This window comes from Zygotorulaspora mrakii, chromosome 2, assembly GCF_013402915.1.
Source record: "Zygotorulaspora mrakii chromosome 2, complete sequence".
NCBI lineage: Eukaryota > Fungi > Ascomycota > Saccharomycetes > Saccharomycetales > Saccharomycetaceae > Zygotorulaspora > Zygotorulaspora mrakii.
This window is the reverse complement of record NC_050720.1, coordinates 761,986-779,187: the sequence shown is the minus strand read 5'-3', so window position 1 is coordinate 779,187 and position 17,202 is coordinate 761,986. Positions and strand designations below refer to the sequence as shown.

Sequence of the window (17,202 nt, the reverse complement as noted above, 5' to 3'; positions counted from 1 at the left end):
AAATAGTAATACTATAATCAAGTTTTATTTAAACAGTATAATATGCAAGGAGAAATAGCACTTTTTTTTGTGTGAATGTTATAAATTATTCTGATATATTTAAAAGATCAATCACAGAACATGGAGGGTTGGCCGAGTGGTCTAAGGCGGCAGACTTAAGATCTGTTGGACGGTTGTCCGCGCGAGTTCGAACCTCGCATCCTTCATTATTTTTTTTCAATGTGTCATATTTATTTTTTCAAAACTAATAAGCTCTTAATCAATCACAGCCAATTCCACCTTCCTGATTCTTAAGCTGTAATTCCACAACCCTATATCTGTTGGTTGATGGTGTTATGTTAGTGTGCTTAAATCAATTAGTCGGTATTTTTTTTTTATGTATTGTTTGATGCTTTTAATGTTGAACATTTAGTCTAGAAGCAACCGACAGAAAACTGTATGAATAAACAAAAAAGAGATTGCCAATCACATCTTGGACAAAAACGAGAATACACTACTCTAGCAATAGAATATATAGATGGCGGTTTGAAGAAACCAATTTATTCTTTTGTTGTCATTTTTTCAAAATATATTTATATAGATCAAAAGCAGCGAATTTGTTAAGAAGTCAAATTCCTGTAGCATCTTGGAAGTAATCATGGTAACAGTTTGAAAGTGGATGTACTTGATATTTGATGACGTGCCCTAGATCTTATCATATAAGTGCAATAAATATATAGTGACTTTATTTCGTCTATTTGAATGTAAGGTTTGGGTGTTCCGAAAATTTTTGAGATAGTTAGTCAAGATCAATATGCGATGAGGTTGATGCCCATGTATCCTTCATTATAAGGATTTCACTATACATAGCATAGTACTCATTACATTAGTTCGCGATCCCAAAAATAGCGTCAGGTACTAGATATAATGACTGATCAACACATACCGGCTTGGCAAAGGATTGTGATAAAACAGCAGCAGGGCAAAACTGAAGACAACGACTTTATAGATGAAGATCCTCTGAACGTAACCACCCATTTAGCAACTGGAACATTGACGAAGAAGGAAAAGAAGCGTATCATAAATGGTAGGAGTCTGGAAACGAGCAAAAAAATCACGAAGAAAAAAGCTGATGCTAACAGGAGAAGAGATAAATTGACCAAAGAAGAAAGAGAAGACAAAAGAGCAAAGACGGTTTTGAAGGATCAACTACGTTACCTGATCGAATTCCACTTGCATAAAATCTCAGATGAAATACCAAAAGAATTGCATGCTCTACCCAATGTTCAAAGTAATTACCCCAAACATATGTTAGATGACAGAAAAAAGAAAGATACAGTCATCGAGATCTGGAAATTCTCAAAACAAAAGCAAAACTGGTTAATTAAGCATTTTTTTACTATTTCAGAAATTCCAGTTGAATATGATGATATTTTAATGAATTATTTTGCAGATTTAAAGAGTGACTTCCTGAGAAATAGCTTAACAAGTAAATGTTGGGATAAGGTCAAGGAGTGGAACGACTTTGCAGAAAAAGAAGAAGAAAATATCAAACATATTGTTGAAGCTGACGAAAAGGAAGACAGCACAGAAGAACAGAAAAATGAAAGTGACGGAAAGAAAGAGCAAAAATCTGATGCTGAGAAAGAAGAACTAATAGTACCCCCAAACAAAGATATCGTATCGCGATGCGTGAAGCTGCTTGGGATTTGGAAACTTGACGAGAAAGATGGCAAGTTAATTGAATTAAAGAATTTCTAACTTTATCGAACTCCATCAAATTCCGTCAAATTCCATCAAACTCACAACTCCTGCGGTTATCATAGGAGCGAGTCTCAATGGTATCCAGCTTATAAAAACTGTATAATAATAGATAAATACGCCATAAAAACAACTGTCATTCGACACATTATTCCAGTTGAAACATTACTTATTCCTGTGCGTATCGCGTTTTACAGCATAATTCCACAACATTTTCGGTGCCTTAGAATCGCAGGCTGAGATTATGTAATGAAATGCCTGCAAACGATATTTCAAGATATTTAAGGCAAATCAAAGAATGTTAGCTGTGTGATCTGGAAATAGATGACTCTGGAGCATACATCTGAGAAGCTGCAGAGCTTGCTTAATTCATTCACTAATACGCAAGTTATTCCCAAATCATATTCGGAACTTCTGCTTCCTTTTTACAAGTCAATTGCACTAAATGAAAAACTGAGAGGAATAGCGCTCTCAAAATGTCGACAAACTTTCAGTCAATGGGAAAACTATGATGCGAATTTAACAGATCCAGAAGCAGTCCAACGATGTTTGGACCTTTGGCTTACAATTAAAGGTCAAGACTATAATCTAACTAGATCTTTACCAAGCAGCTCAAATATCATTATCGAAGATATTGAAGTGACGAATTATGTGGGGCCTCAAGAATTTGAGCGACTGGAGTTTCATCCAGTGACTCACGAACTTCTCTCAAACCCTCTCAGCAACTTGATTGTGGAGGAAGTTGAGGCCACACAGTTTGTTGACATGAACAAATTGACCAAGAATGATAATGATATCAGTATGTCAAATTAAAAATTACGAACATCTAAATTTGATAAATTAAATATTATTCCTTTCATTTTTTAACACTTCCATCGGGCACTTCATAATACAAAGGCTTATCGAAAACATGATAACGGTGGCCTCTTTCACCTTCATCATTAAATTTATTCGGGAACTCCAGGTCACCATTGGGTGTATAGTCCGACTTGTTGAACTCATATAGAGAGTCACCGTACTGAGTCACCTGTTCTTCAGTCAATACTTGAAATTTACCAATCTGCATTTCTGTATCCGTGATGGTACCTCTAGTAACTCTTGCATAGCCCGTCCTCTTTAATTTTTTGTATAGAATATATTCGCACCATCTATCATCGTCTGCAGGATCAATATCGTGCATACCTGATGCTTCACTCACAAAGTTGTTGTAATAGCCTCTATGTGGATGTGTAACCAAATAACTTAGCAAAATCGCCGGACGGTCTGTATTACCCATCAGTTCAGCTAATTTTTCACTTTGTAATCTTCGATCTTCGTCATCCTCCTCCTGACCACCATGGAAAACAAAAACGTCAACTAGAATATCATCATATGTTTTTAAGGTAGCATAAATCGCAGGTGCTAACTCCCCATTTGGAGAAGGTAGCAAATGGTGTGTTGAATTGATGATAGGGAATTTAGATAATAACATGCAACCCCATGTATGCTTATTTGGACCTGGTCCGAAATCGGAATACATATTCAAATCGTGTCCTAACTTACTCGAAAAGTCTCTGTTGCCCATTGTAATTCGCTGTGTATCCGTTTCCAATAGACCAACAACATCTAATTCCATTTCTTTAATCAAGAATTGCATACCATCTTCAGAAGCCCACATATCGTTATCAAGGCCAAAATGTATAGTCCATATACCAGCGGTTATTAATTTTGAATCAGGGTGGTATGGTTGGGGAATTCCTGTTGGTCTCAAGTTATATGTGAAAAAACCAATCAATGAAATGATGGTGAAGGCGAAGTAAGAGACTATCTTGTAAAACTTTGGGCTCAAATCTCTATCAAAGTTCCTTAACTTAGTAAAGGGGCCAGAAAACTGAATTGATAAGGCACCTAACACAATACAAAAGGAAGAAAAGGCTAAAACATATTCAATCCTCTCCCTTAACAGCCACCCCCCTGGTACGAATGCGTAAGCAACTACCCAAACGTGTGCAAGTACAAGTATAATATAAAGTAGACAACCCCACACAAAAACAGCAAGGGATCCAGTTAGGGGCAATGCGACAAAATACGATGGAAGGAGCCAAATAATTGATGTAGCATAGAGTAAACCGCCAAATATGTATTTAGTCCACTGCGTAATGTCTCGAATGCACAGGATTGCCGTAGAGACAGACAGCAGGAATGCAGGAAATAATGAGAAATTTGAAAATCTTAGAGAGGAAATACCTGCAAGAAGCATCACAGTACAAGTCAAACCACTCCAAGGCCATGAAAGTGGACCCTGTGAATTCTCTCCCCAACCTTCCCAGGACCAATATATGACAGTTGACGCATCCGTCAATAGTTGATGGATACTAAAAATGAGCGATCCAAAACCCAAACTCAAGAAAAGTCTTGTGAGAAAAGATACTTTCTTTTCAGAGGCAGTAACTTCTGCCTCAATATCTTCTGCCTCCATGAAGTGAACTGAATTGACATAAGGTGACAACAAACCGAAAAAAGTGACAAGTACTAGGCCTGTTTTGTTATAACCACCATTTTCTGCATTCATGATAGGCCATAAGGGATTATTACTGTAACAACCCATTTTAATCGCAACAGACAAAACTAATCCAAACACCCATGTAATAGTGAATGAACCATTGATTTGCCTGTTTAAAAGTGATTTCAAGTTCAAAACAAATGTCGCGACGGTTATTGCGGTACCAACACCTTGAACAATCAAACGAGTTTCAGGTGAGCCTATGAAATGTGATCCAATGCCAATTATCCCGCTCAACAAAACACCGTATTGGTATATCACCGTTGGCATAAAGGGAATATATAGGACAATTGGTCCCAAAAAGAATAGCATAGCAGCTTCATATCCAGATATTCCCATATACCATAGAGGAAAATACCATATACTACAAGTTAAAGACGTCATCGCAGTCCAGAACATGAAAGAATTAAAGGTGTTGGTGAGGATGTACAAAAAGGAATCATAAGAGGGAGCTCGACTCATGTCAGGAAGTACTGTTATCTTTTCCGTCTTTTCAAACACTATTTCAATTTCCTCATCGTTGGAACGTATAACATCAGCAATCGTGGTATCAGCTGTGATTTCTGCCTCCGAGTCTTCAACGTACTCTTGTTCATCACAGGATAACGATGTGTCACCTTGACTTATTGACTGAGGCTTGGGCGATTTCAATTTATCGAATTTGAAAAAAGTAGTACCATTATCAGATATTTCGTAAGACAGATCAACAATCAGGTTTTCAAAGTCTGAATACGAGAGAGCATCAAATGCGATGTCCAAACCTATGAGAGACCACTCGAAATATGCGTAAACCGAGTATGCTCCAGCTATATGTTTAACTTGATGTTGGTAGTACCAATAGAGTAGCGGCACCAGAGTAGCAAAAAAAGCTGAAGCTGTTATACCCTTTGCCAATTTAGCCTGTGTAGTTTTCCGAGTGATCATTATATCCCACGGAAGAGTTAGCACAATGTAGGAAATCATAAAAATGTCATGAATATCATGATCATCGGTACTTGTGATGTATACCCAGCCTCCACATGTGACTGTACGTATGACACCAATGACAAAACAGGCGATAGAGCCATTCAAGTATAGGTGCCCCAGTAGTAAAAGAAAACGGGGAAATGACGTCAAGGCAATCAAAATTTGGAATATCGATCGTTCGGGGTATCTATCGCCAATAGTAGCTGATACACTTGGAAACCACTCGTCTGGATAGCCATAATGTGCATTGCGCACTATCTTGTGAAAATGTAATTTATAGCCTGCAGCTAACGCTGCGAGAAAAGCGGCTGAAGCACATATAGTATGTGCTAGTGGAATTATTTTGCCGCTGAGAGCAACCATGCTGCAACCTCCTCTCAACTTTCTTCTATCTATTTAAATGCTACGATGTATTCACTTACTACCGTTAGAATTTCTATGTATATATATAAAAAAACCTGATCGCCTGGCAAGGCCAAAGAATACTATCCCGTTTCAGGAAAAAACCCCAGATAAATGATACAAAAAAAAAACGAACAACAATACCAAGCATATGACAATAATGGCGGTGCATAGCAGGTTGATAAACATCCAGTGCTAATCTAATAGCATTGTCTCGTGCATTCATATATGAAATAAAGATAAGAATATTGAGAGAGTGGGTTAGCTCCGCAATTTGTGACATTAGCTTGCTCTGACATTGGTGATTGTGATTGTGATGTTCACCTATAAAGATATATAAGTCCTTGATTTACATATCATAAAATGAAATAAAAACTCAACGAAAAGAGATTGAATATCTGAAAAGACGTCAGTCTTTGTACCTAACATTCTGCACCTATTGAACCATACCAGGGTAATGAATAAAGTGTTTTCATCCTTAACTGCTCATAGTTCGTGTTGTCATTACGCTATTCTTCAAGTACCCCAGAATATATTGGCGCAGCTCGTTATTTCTTACTTTATACCATAGATTCCTCCGTAGTCAGATACCTAAATTGCAAGCATCTCGCGGTAGAACATCAGCCCATGTCGCTCCAGAGTCAATTAATATTCTGAAAGGGACTCATCTGACTTGGTTTCTTTTTGCAATATCACCGTGAAAGTTTCATCTTTGAGCCTTTCAGACTGTCTATCTAGTATCTCTATTTTATATCATAATATGAATCAGTATTTCTATAATCTATTTATATTTCAACAAAAAGGAGGAAGAAGAAGCGAGTGCCAGGCCTTATCTGGCACTACGACTTGGCAAACCACATTGAACGACTTGAGTGAGAAGCTGCGATGAAATTCACTGACTACGTATGTTTCATGAACCCGATGCTTTTCCTTATGAAAGCTATGTAGCAAGTGAACATTTCTTGAGGTTTCCTAAACGTTTCGTATCCCAATGAAGTATTCAAATGGGTTTTGAAACTTTTCCTTTGGAACCTCAGCCGGCCCGATTGACTACCTATATTATTACTTCAAGTGCTCTTGCCAGCTGCACCGAAGTCATTTTCTCTTCTTTTTTGCCTTCAAGAATATACTTGGCAATCCGAAAAACATCAAATATAATTGGCCTTGTTGGCGCAATCGGTAGCGCGTGTGACTCTTAATCACAAGGTTAGGGGTTCGAGCCCCCTACAGGGCTAATTTTCGACTACTTTTTTGTTGTGTATATCCTGAAAACGTAATTACTATCAATGAAGTACATGAATAGTTAGATAACAATATTTAAGCCGTACAATAAGTGTCTCACAAAATCTCAATAAACAAAGGCAAAAAAAATGACGTCATATTAAAAGCTTTTCTTATTTCAAGGCGCAAACCAGTGCGACTCTACTTGGAATATAAACCTGGATAAAGTTCTTCCTATTGTTCCACGGTAGATCCGTAGTAACGAATTTCGAGCTTTCATCAATTCTTTCATGCCCGCCAAATACTTTATGATCTGTATTTAATACGATACTGTACGTCCCTGGAGATTCAACACCAATTCTATAATCAGTGAAGCTCTTAGTTGGATGAAAGTTGAAGATGAAAAGTAGTCCATTGCGCTCGAATGCAATTATCTTATCAGATTCATTTTTCAGTGACACATACGCTTGTGGAGTATTGAGCCATTTATATTGCTTTTCACAGTGCTGCATTGCCCCGTCAAACTCGTACAGGAATTTATAGCGTAGCAGTTCATCATCCACCAGATTGAATTGTCTTCTAGCATAGTGATAGCTATTATTATTGTTAGCATTTGGGAAATCTAGCCACTCTGGATGGCCAAATTCATTTCCTTCGAAGTTCAAATATGCCTCACCACCTAAAGAATCTGTTAATAGTCTAATCATTTTGTGCAAGGCAACGCCCCTGTCAATGACAGGAGTTGCTGAAGACAATATGCTCATATTAGTATACATTGCGGCATCCATTAACCAAAAGGCTAAGGTTTTGTCCCCGACTAATGCTTGATCATGAGATTCACAATATGCGACGACTTTTTCACCATGACGTCTATTGGTTAAAGTATGCACTATCTTTCCCAGATCCCAGTCCTCGTCACTAGTCTCTTTCAGAATTTTTATCCACATATCTGGCAATGCCATCGCTAATCTGTAATTAAACCCGGTGCCACCTATTTTACGAGGCAGGCATAGAGTTGGATAGCCGGAAACATCTTCAGCTATTGTTATGGCTGATTGAGGCAACATTTCGTGTGCTAAATCATTTGCCAGCATCAAGTAAGCTAGAGCCTCATGATCAACGTTTGACCTCTCCGGGGATAAGTATTCATTATAGTCTCCACTGAAGCTTCCATTCTCCCCAACACCATGGTGTAAATATAACATTGAAGTAACACCATCGAACCTAAATCCGTCAAACTGATAGATGTCAATATAAAATGCTAAATTGGACAATAAAAATCTCTGAACTTCAAAGTTGCCATAATTGAATAATCGTGAGTCCCACAACGGATGTTCACCTCTCCCTGAACTCAATGAGTGAAAATACTGATGATCAGACCCGTCGAATTTGTTTAAACCATCTTCAACATTTTTAGAGGCATGACTATGAACAACATCTAACAGAACCAGAATGCCCATACCATGCGCTGTGTCGATTAATTCTTTGAGCTCCTCAGGGGTACCAAAACGTGAACTTATAGCAAAGAAATTGGTCACCTGATAACCGAAAGACGCATAATAGGCATGCTCCATTATAGCCATCAACTGAATGGCATCATAACCTAAATACTTAATTCTTGGTAATACATTCGCAGTAAATTCCTTATAAGTGGCGATTTTGGGTTCTGGAGACGAAATTCCAATGTGGGCCTCATATATTCTCAACGAATCCTCCAACTCATTGAACTCTGGTCGTTTGTGAACAAACCGATAGGGATTGGGAGGATTCCAAAACCTACCCTCATAAACAGGACCAAACATCTTCGCAGTCTCCTTATCCGGCTGAGTAGCTCTGGTGATCCAAGCAGGTATTCTGTAGATCTTGGATCCATCAGCCAAAACAAACATGACTTTTATCTTTGAATCATGCGGGATGGCATACTCACCACTCGAGGTGGGAGAAATCGTGATATGGAAATTCCCAAATTCGTCCTTGAACTTCAGTTCATGCGACGTCTCATTCCATCCATTGAACTCACCGATCAAGAACGCCTGTCTCGCATTGGGTGCCCATTCCTTGTACCTAATTTCTCTGGTATGCGGATCGGCATGAAACCCATATGACTTGTACGAATCTCTTGCAAACTTGGACAAAGACTGGAATGACCCATCGGGAGTAGCATGGGTTATATCATAAGCCCACTTATCCGCAAAGAATCTTCTTTGAGACAACACATCAGCAAATGGGGTTAACCAGGAATCGAACTCAACAGCACCTCTAACGTTTTCGGGGATTTGGCTCATTTTTATTCAACACGCCAACAACCTTACCTTTCTTGTATTGGTCTCGCCCAAATGTGCACGTAATCTCACTACTTATATATAAGGGCAGAATGACAATACCTGCTGGACCTTGAGGAAACTATGGTCTGAAGGTCTGGTCTCGCCTCATTGACCTCTCTCTGGTTGATACTCCTTCCACCTTCCTGCTGGCCTGAAGGGGCTCTTTCTGCATTAGATGACTCGCGCCCCTTAAGCGCGCGTTCACCGGCGCGGGGGCGTTTCTCGCTTGGCTGGCATTTCGGGCGGTCCCATTGTGCAGGGCAAAAGTAATTGGTGGGGCGCAAAACAAGCTTGAATAGCGCAAAACAGTAAGAGTTCTGGCAAACGTATTCCTATGTATCGTACGTAACTATGCTAAAGGCTGGCGGGGGGTTCAGATGTGGATGTTTCAACTGCAGTTGCAAATGTAACCGTGGCTCGTTCGAGTTTGATGTATGTGAGGTGTCTGAGCTTCGGTGGGTCGCCTATTTTTGAGTTTCTTCATCACTCATCTCAATGTCACTGAGTTCCTCGAGCTCACTCAATTCGTTGCCGTCTTCTATATTGTCATCATCCAGATCATCATCGTAGTCATTTTCGTCGTTGTCTTCGTCATTACTGTCCTGATCCTGATCTTCGTCGTCACTGTCGCTCTCGTCATCCTCGTCGTCTGTTCCGAAAAACTGGATGTATTTCTCATTAGAAGCGTATTTTTCGATATACTCCTTGATCTTGTCCTCGTACAACACCTTGTCCCGCAGTTGTAAGGTGGCTGCCTCGTTGTTCAAAGGATCGCTGCCGTTCGGTTCTTTAAGCAAGCCAGGTATCATCCACTCTAGGATATTCTTAAGATCGTAGAGAGGGGACCATGTAGAGTTTATCACATCCAGACAGATCGAACCGGACGCGACATCGATGTTGGGGTGGAATATCTTGTTGACAAACCCTATACTGGGAGACTTGTAAGGATAGTTATCGGGCAACTCGACATGCAACCTCCAGGCGCCTCCTTCGTAGGGTGTATCCTTCGGTCCGTGAAATTTAACGTGGAACTCTTGCATGCTGTTGTTCACCAGTTCAACCTCATGGTCACTCATCAATAATTTCATAACATCTGTTTCTATTCTCCTCTTTGAATCATCACTGGAGTGAGAGGGCAGTTGCATTGTTAGTCAATCATGTCACATACGAACCAAGCAAGAGCTCTTTCGATCATGGGTTTTTCAAACATACCTCATTGTGCCACTTTACTAAAAAATTGCTCTAAATGCCTAGAGTGCTGATTTTTTTGCCAGCTGTCAAGATGTGCCAACGAGAATACGAGCACTGCTTTCAACCTATCTGTTCTCTCCTTTTCAAAGCTCTCATTTAACGATATCAAACTCACAGGGAACCTAAAAAACAACAAGGGTACGTCGTTTTAAATGACCCAAATTGGCCAGAGATCAACGTCGATGTTTGTTTCACTGCTCTTCCTGGAGCCGCTTAACTCGGTCTTTCATTTCCTCCAGCGTTCGTTTTTGCGTCTCAATGTTGACGATAGTGCCATGTCTTTCGCTGTCGTCAGTGAGGTTGAATAGTTCACACATGCTCTCTCTTTGTTGCAGCAGCTCGTAGGCAGTCAATGTCTTCAAAGTAACATGGTTATACTTCCGTTCCAAGACACTGTTGGTGTAATTGGTGCTAGCCGTATTACTGACTGACATAGTAGAGGTATTATCTGTTGTGGTGGTGTCTCTTGCCAATTGAATCTTTCACAGTTTTGTTTTTTTCTCTCTCTTTTCCTATTGAAAAAAAAAATGAAATACGTATCTTTCGTTTCAATCATCTATCCACTCTTGTGACTGACAAATAGCCGAATTGCAGTGCGCAAAACGAGCAAGTAAGCAACAGAATGGAGAAATTACAACTGTACGATTTCATTGGGTCTACATTGTACATAAATTTGGGCAACGATAGGATCTTAAGAGGTACTTTGATGGCTGTAGATGCCCAATTAAATCTGTTACTGGATCACGTGCGCGAGCGAAATGGTGGTCAATCTGAAAGACTGATGGGGCTCGTTAGTGTGCCTGAACAGACCGTGAAATCCATCAAGATAACCGAGCAGTCGTTGAATCATATCTGCCAACTGAAGCAGGATCTATTGAGGCAGATCGTATAATGTGCTGCCCGTTTAGCTTCATCTTTATCACGGGAAATTAGGTTTATTCAGTTTCCTAGAAAAGGCATGCAGTTCTTTTTCGATTTACGGGAACGTAGATGATATGCAATTAGATGAACTGTTAAGAATGAAGTGTAAAGTGGAGCAAAAGGTTGGACAGAGTATATAAAGCCATCAAGTGGCTCTGAGCAGACCACTCAATCAGCTTGCCGTTGCCGCAATTCTTGATCTTACAACCGCCTCAGGTAAGCAAACATGCAGTCTACCACCGATGTATTATTAGCTAAGAATGAAGCTCTTTTCAAGAAGGCTACTGAACACAATTTAACTAAAGAGCTATGCCAGGGAACGCTTAAAGATCGCACTCTGTATATTTATTTAGCTCAAGACGTTCAGTTTTTTGAGACAGGATTGAGACTGTTGTGCAAATTAACTTCATTAGCGCCTTCTACGTTCAGTTTGATTACGCTTGCTAAAAAAATTGGCTTCTTCGCTAGTGACGAGAATACGTATTTTGAAAATGCTTTAAAGTTACTAGGAGGTTCGGTCGCTGAAGAGCAGCGTGAAGCCTTCAAGGCGCAAAAGATAGGTGACATCAAAAGTTATGTCGATTTTCTGGAAGAAATGACAAACTCTACAAAATATACGTATGCAGAGTTGGTCACATATCTCTGGGTTGCCGAACAAGTATATTGGACATGGGCCCGTGATTCTCCAAGAAAGGAAAATTTGCATTGGAAATACCAAACTTGGATTGATTTGCACGATGGGGAACATTTCCAGGTTTGGTGTGAATTTTTGAGGGACGAAGTTAACAAATATTCTGTCGCAGAAGTTGAAGAAATGTTCAAAAAAGTCTTGCAAATGGAGTACGAATTTTTTGAAACGAGCTACAGTGCATAGTTTTCCAAAAGTTTGCAAATCCTTTCTGTATCGTAGTTTAGTTTGTTTGTTTTCACGTAGATCTCTAATCGTTGCTCAAATGTTAACCCATTCCATTTTTTCTCAATTGGGTCGAATGTTGGAATGCCAATTTGTTCAATAACACATCCAGCTGCAATGTTGGCACATATATTAGCAATATATAAATCCCGGGTTATGGTGTAGCCTACACAAAATCCACCAAGAAAGGAGTTTCCGCCCCCAGTTGGATCGACAACGCTATTAGGCGTTTCATAGTGATAAGCTGGTAAATGGAGTACGGAGCGCCTTCCAGTTACACTATCCTTTGCACCAAGAGAGATGCTTCCTAATTTGCCACATCTCAATACGCAAATATTTTTGTCTCCAATGAATGTGTCAAACTTCCAAATGTATTTCAAACACGCTTCTAAAGTCAATGGTTCCTTATCGCCGAATATTCTGGCACCTTCCTCAGCATTTGGCGAAAATATAATGACCGGGCCGTTTGTCTTCTGCACAATTTGTTTTATCTCATTAAAATATTCTTGGTTGCACAAGTCAGGAATAGGTTCCCACACATACGTTTCATTGCGACATTGTATCCTTTCCAGTTGTTTAATCATGTCTATGCATCGAGTGCTTGAACATAACAAATGTAAACATTTCATCTCTCGTAATTGGTCTTTACCAAAAACTTCACACCAATCCTTGACGTCAATTTGTTTCTTCGGAGTCAGATATTTAAAGTCTCGAAAATCGTTATCACGATAGTAATTCCAACCTTTGGTTGTTTTCCTCGACGTATCGTGTCTGAAGACGGCACCAGTATCCCATGACTGAATTGTTTCTGTCAAGCTCAAGGGAAAGTCGTATCCGCAGTCAATTATCCACTTAAGGCCTAAGGAGAGTCTCTCATCGAGACATGCTATACAGCCGCCAAGCATCGCAAACATGCCACCTCCGCCAGGAACATCTTTATAATTGGAACCATCTCGTATATGTATTTCGTCCACTATGAACATCCCATTTGTAGTAAGCAGAGGCGCACCCATCTTCCTGCTTCAAGTTTACAGGTCACCAAAAAACCACCAACTTTTTAAAGAAGAAGTGGTTGTACATGATAACAGTATTGTATCTGCGGTTTATTTATTAGACCGCGCTTTCCAATATGGAAAAAATTATAGCGCCGCTTGGTTTCGATCCAAGGACATCAGGGTTATGAGCCCTGCGCGCTTCCACTGCGCCACGGCGCTATACAAAATTGGTTGTAGAGTAATAATTATATATGCTCTATAAATGTTTGTGATAAGGATTATACACTTTTACATTGGATGTATTTGGAAAGAATGTTTTCTTCGCCGTTGTCGATAGTAACTTGGTTTGACATTGATGATAATGCTATGATATTCAATTATAGAGATATATAATTCCTTCGTTTTCTATATCATGAATTGAGATAAGACTAATTGAACTTGGATTAATATCTGGAAAATACGTCAGTATTTATACCCAGCATTTCGCACCTATTGAACCATAAGAGAGGACGACGAGTGAAGAATTTTCATCGTCATCACACCATTTCTAGTTCCATAGAATTCACAGTACAACTGTTATTTCATGTTCCATGCCATAGACTCCTTCGTAGTCAGACTCCTGAGTTGTAAACGTCTCGTGATAGATTATCATCCGATATCTTTCCATTATCGATTGACATTCTGTTAGGGTTTCATCTGACTTCGTTTATTTTGTTTTACAGACCAATTGTCTCTTTCTGATTCTTATAAGTCATCTCTTTAATATATCTTACAATCTCGATTTATATTTCAACACACAGTACAACTGCTATTTCATGTTCCATGCCATAGACTCCTTCGTAGTCAGACTCCTGAGTTGTAAACGTCTCGTGATAGATTATCATCCGATATCTTTCCATTATCGATTGACATTCTGTTAGGGTTTCATCTGACTTCGTTTATTTTGGATTACAGACCAATTGTCTCTTTCTGATTCTTATAAGTCATCTCTTTAATATATCTTACAATCTTGATTTATATTTCAACAACTCCTTCGTAGTCAGACTCCTGAGTTGTAAACGTCTCGCGATAGACTGTCATCCGATATCTTTCCAGGATCGATTGACATTTTGTTAGGGCTTCATCTGGCTTCGTTTATTTTGTTGTACAGACCAATTGTCTTGTTTCTGATTCTTATAATTCATCTCTTTCATATATCTTACAATATCGTTGTATATTTCAACAATTCTCCATTTCATGCCGTCAGTTCATTCGTAGTCAGATTCTTGAATTATAAACGGCTCTCGATGAACTTTCTGCCGACAACTCCATGAAATAGATTGATATTCTGTCAGAGATTCATCTGACTTGCTTTCTTCTGATGTATCACTGGAGGGTTCGTTCTTTTGATTTTTTCATGATATCTTAAAATGTCTCTTTGGTGTCTCTTGTTTGTTCTTCTGTATCAAACTTTATTTCAATAGCTGAATTACTCATTTGCCGATTTTTCTACGACGTACTCTTGCTCGTGCTTTTCTTCAATATTATGAGTGACATCTCCATTTTATTGATATTAATCTGTGCGGCGACGTAAAATACTATTGTTGTGGCTTATTCGAATGTATGAGAAGTTCCTCGTCATTAACAAAAAATCTGATGAAAGGAAAAACAGATAGGACTAGGTATATGAAAACAATAACCATAAGTACTTGTGGTATCAGTGTAATTCGAGTAGCGTAAAAAATCAACCTTACGTGGAATGTATCATTTGAAGGTGAGTCGTGTTTCTCCTGGGGCAGCTCCGAAAGATTCTCTGGATGATCCATGAGGGACGTTGAGATCAAATCGCAATTCTTCACAGCTGCTGGAGATTAAGTCATGGTAATATATTGTGCTGCGCCATATTTATAGTTGTCACAAAATGATGGCGACGCTTCGGCACCACATCGGAGATGTAAAACCAACCACAAAAACCGAACCTCCACAAAATCTCGAAAATGTATGATGTGCTAACCGGTATCGCAGATATCACATAACTTCAGATTGCAGCCAACACTAAACGACCTTTAAGTGATCCTTTCTCTGACTTTGCACTTTTAGCCGCGAATAAAATCGAGTTCCATTAACAGCCGCTGAACAGCTGGCGATTATGCGGGAAATCTACCTGTATCAGAGCTTTACCACTGACTGGAATTCCTCAAAAGATTCACCAATTTTCCTTGCCATATTTATTGGTCATAAAACAGAAAGGAGACCAAGGAATAGGACAGGCTTGACTAAGTTGAGGCTTTTGAAATTGCTACTTCAATAGATGAAGAACGACGTAAATCGCCGGGTTGTGGGCAGTCCCGAACATGTGTGCTGGACTGCTCGAACCATTGTGCAACGGGTAATTACCAAGGGATATTCTTGTCAATCTTAAGGAGACCAAGTTTTCCATGAAAGTTTCTCATAGTCACTAATGAATCACATCTTTGCATCAATGGTCGAATGTTTGCATTCGTAACACTTTCGATTCACGTTGATCTGCATTTGCGTCAGAAGCACTTCGTGATATCGTGATGTCGTTCCCCGTCGCCTTGACTTTCCAGCGGCACTAGCCACATGACGTTTTTTGCTAAGCACCTGCATTTGAGTATCGTACGTTAACCAAGCTTATACTCAACGGAAGGAGGCTCAATTATGCGTCTATCAAATTCACGAGCGCTTTGATGACTATTTCTATTTGATTTTTGTCTCGTACACTGCGCGGCAAAATATCTTACCTACCGTATATTCCCTCATAGATTAAAAATAACTATCACGCGGTGAACTAGTCATAGCTATACACAACTCAGTATATAACATAGACCAGCAGTCTTGAGTCAAATTAAATTTTTTGCTGCAATGAAGTAGTAGTCCTCCAGCGTTAAACCATTTGCAAGATTTCCAACGTCTATGACATCCGTCAAACCTACATATGATTCTCAACGAGCTCGCTGGCTAAGACATATTGAATTCTTCTACGGATTATACTTCCTGATATATGTCTTGGAAACTCTAACCCCAAAAATACGGCGCTGGTCACTCCTTCCGGGATTACCTCTACTTTGGATACACATCTATGTGAAGAATATTGACTTTCGGATGCCCATTTTTTTGTGGGTCATAAGATTCTTCTACTATGGTATTATTCTTCTCGACCTGTCATACTCTCTGCTGAATAGAAAAGCCACTATAATACTTGTAAAGGCAGTTGTTACTTTTTGCGCCATGGTCTTGGTAGAGGTTTGCGATCACAGGTCACGTTGGATTACTTTTAAGAAACAGACAGATGAAGAGGTAGATCTTGAACAGTTCTATAGTGAGAGACAGACCCACGAAGCCACGTTTGAAAATAATATGGATTGACGAAAGGAAAGGAAAGGAAACAACTTTCTGCCATGAACAAATCTTTTCGAATCCAGCAAGAACGAATACAGCATTTAAGCAGCTGTGTTCACCAACCAACAATTTCCAATCAACAGGACCAATACGCGTGGTAAAAGTTTCCCTGAAACGACAACCGCACTCGCTTTTTCACTGACATGAATTCATTAACGGCAAGTTGGCACTTGCAGATATGAACATAGAATTAGGACTGTTTTTTTATGACCCTAATGATCCTCATATAAAAATAATACGTACATTTTTATAAAATATTCAAATTAAAAAAATAAAAAAATGAATGCTCATCATAAAATTGAAGGTCAGATGACTAAAATTACTATATATATAGATCTGTAGTTTTCCTGCAAGCAGAGCATATCAAGGTTCTATAGTGTAGTGGTTATCACTTTCGGTTTTGATCCGAACAACCCCGGTTCGAGTCCGGGTAGGACCTTTTTATTTTTGTTTTACCATATCATACTTCAATTTTATTACCTAAACGAGTTTTCGAAGCTACTTCTGGGCGAAGATTTAAATTTA

At 39.2% G+C, this 17,202-nt stretch overlaps 10 protein-coding genes and 4 non-coding genes across 14 annotated transcripts; 8 read left to right on the top strand and 6 right to left on the bottom strand.

The window, feature by feature from the left end:
* The first annotated feature begins 122 nt into the window (after window positions 1-122).
* Window positions 123-206, top strand: HG535_0Btrna2L. The gene has a single exon. It is a non-coding gene; the product is annotated as a tRNA-Leu (tRNA).
* A 700-nt stretch (window positions 207-906) lies between these two features.
* On the top strand, window positions 907-1,740 carry RBP95 (RNA-binding ribosome assembly factor RBP95; the record flags this gene model as incomplete). The annotated part of the gene is made up of 1 exon (XM_037287193.1): window positions 907-1,740. One exon carries the CDS (start codon window positions 907-909, stop codon window positions 1,738-1,740), a length of 834 nt encoding a protein of 277 aa, XP_037143088.1.
* Window positions 1,741-2,064: 324 nt separating this feature from the next.
* On the top strand, window positions 2,065-2,553 carry SWM2 (Swm2p; the record flags this gene model as incomplete). The annotated part of the gene is made up of 1 exon (XM_037287192.1): window positions 2,065-2,553. One exon carries the CDS (start codon window positions 2,065-2,067, stop codon window positions 2,551-2,553), a length of 489 nt encoding a protein of 162 aa, XP_037143087.1.
* A 43-nt stretch (window positions 2,554-2,596) lies between these two features.
* Window positions 2,597-5,611, bottom strand: CWH43 (Cwh43p; the record flags this gene model as incomplete). Its single annotated transcript, XM_037287191.1, has 1 exon — window positions 2,597-5,611. The coding sequence occupies one exon, from the start codon at window positions 5,609-5,611 to the stop codon at window positions 2,597-2,599; it is 3,015 nt and encodes a 1,004-aa protein (XP_037143086.1).
* Window positions 5,612-6,811: 1,200 nt separating this feature from the next.
* HG535_0Btrna6K lies at window positions 6,812-6,884 on the top strand. Its single transcript has one exon. It is a non-coding gene; the product is annotated as a tRNA-Lys (tRNA).
* Window positions 6,885-7,044: 160 nt separating this feature from the next.
* Window positions 7,045-9,156, bottom strand: GLC3 (1,4-alpha-glucan branching enzyme; the record flags this gene model as incomplete). The annotated part of the gene is made up of 1 exon (XM_037287190.1): window positions 7,045-9,156. The coding sequence occupies one exon, from the start codon at window positions 9,154-9,156 to the stop codon at window positions 7,045-7,047; it is 2,112 nt and encodes a 703-aa protein (XP_037143085.1).
* Window positions 9,157-9,659: 503 nt separating this feature from the next.
* Window positions 9,660-10,340, bottom strand: UBC8 (E2 ubiquitin-conjugating protein UBC8; the record flags this gene model as incomplete). Its single annotated transcript, XM_037287189.1, has 1 exon — window positions 9,660-10,340. The coding sequence occupies one exon, from the start codon at window positions 10,338-10,340 to the stop codon at window positions 9,660-9,662; it is 681 nt and encodes a 226-aa protein (XP_037143084.1).
* A 297-nt stretch (window positions 10,341-10,637) lies between these two features.
* Window positions 10,638-10,880, bottom strand: HTL1 (Htl1p; the record flags this gene model as incomplete). The annotated part of the gene is made up of 1 exon (XM_037287188.1): window positions 10,638-10,880. One exon carries the CDS (start codon window positions 10,878-10,880, stop codon window positions 10,638-10,640), a length of 243 nt encoding a protein of 80 aa, XP_037143083.1.
* Window positions 10,881-11,068: 188 nt separating this feature from the next.
* Window positions 11,069-11,338, top strand: MAK31 (Mak31p; the record flags this gene model as incomplete). The annotated part of the gene is made up of 1 exon (XM_037287187.1): window positions 11,069-11,338. One exon carries the CDS (start codon window positions 11,069-11,071, stop codon window positions 11,336-11,338), a length of 270 nt encoding a protein of 89 aa, XP_037143082.1.
* Window positions 11,339-11,593: 255 nt separating this feature from the next.
* Window positions 11,594-12,241, top strand: PET18 (Pet18p; the record flags this gene model as incomplete). The annotated part of the gene is made up of 1 exon (XM_037287186.1): window positions 11,594-12,241. One exon carries the CDS (start codon window positions 11,594-11,596, stop codon window positions 12,239-12,241), a length of 648 nt encoding a protein of 215 aa, XP_037143081.1.
* Window positions 12,229-13,293, bottom strand: MAK32 (Mak32p; the record flags this gene model as incomplete). Its single annotated transcript, XM_037287185.1, has 1 exon — window positions 12,229-13,293. The coding sequence occupies one exon, from the start codon at window positions 13,291-13,293 to the stop codon at window positions 12,229-12,231; it is 1,065 nt and encodes a 354-aa protein (XP_037143080.1).
* A 129-nt stretch (window positions 13,294-13,422) lies between these two features.
* On the bottom strand, window positions 13,423-13,494 carry HG535_0Btrna4M. Its single transcript has one exon. It is a non-coding gene; the product is annotated as a tRNA-Met (tRNA).
* A 2,697-nt stretch (window positions 13,495-16,191) lies between these two features.
* Window positions 16,192-16,644, top strand: HG535_0B03910 (uncharacterized protein; the record flags this gene model as incomplete). Its single annotated transcript, XM_037287184.1, has 1 exon — window positions 16,192-16,644. The coding sequence occupies one exon, from the start codon at window positions 16,192-16,194 to the stop codon at window positions 16,642-16,644; it is 453 nt and encodes a 150-aa protein (XP_037143079.1).
* Window positions 16,645-17,044: 400 nt separating this feature from the next.
* On the top strand, window positions 17,045-17,116 carry HG535_0Btrna2Q. Its single transcript has one exon. It is a non-coding gene; the product is annotated as a tRNA-Gln (tRNA).
* Window positions 17,117-17,202: the final 86 nt, after the last annotated feature.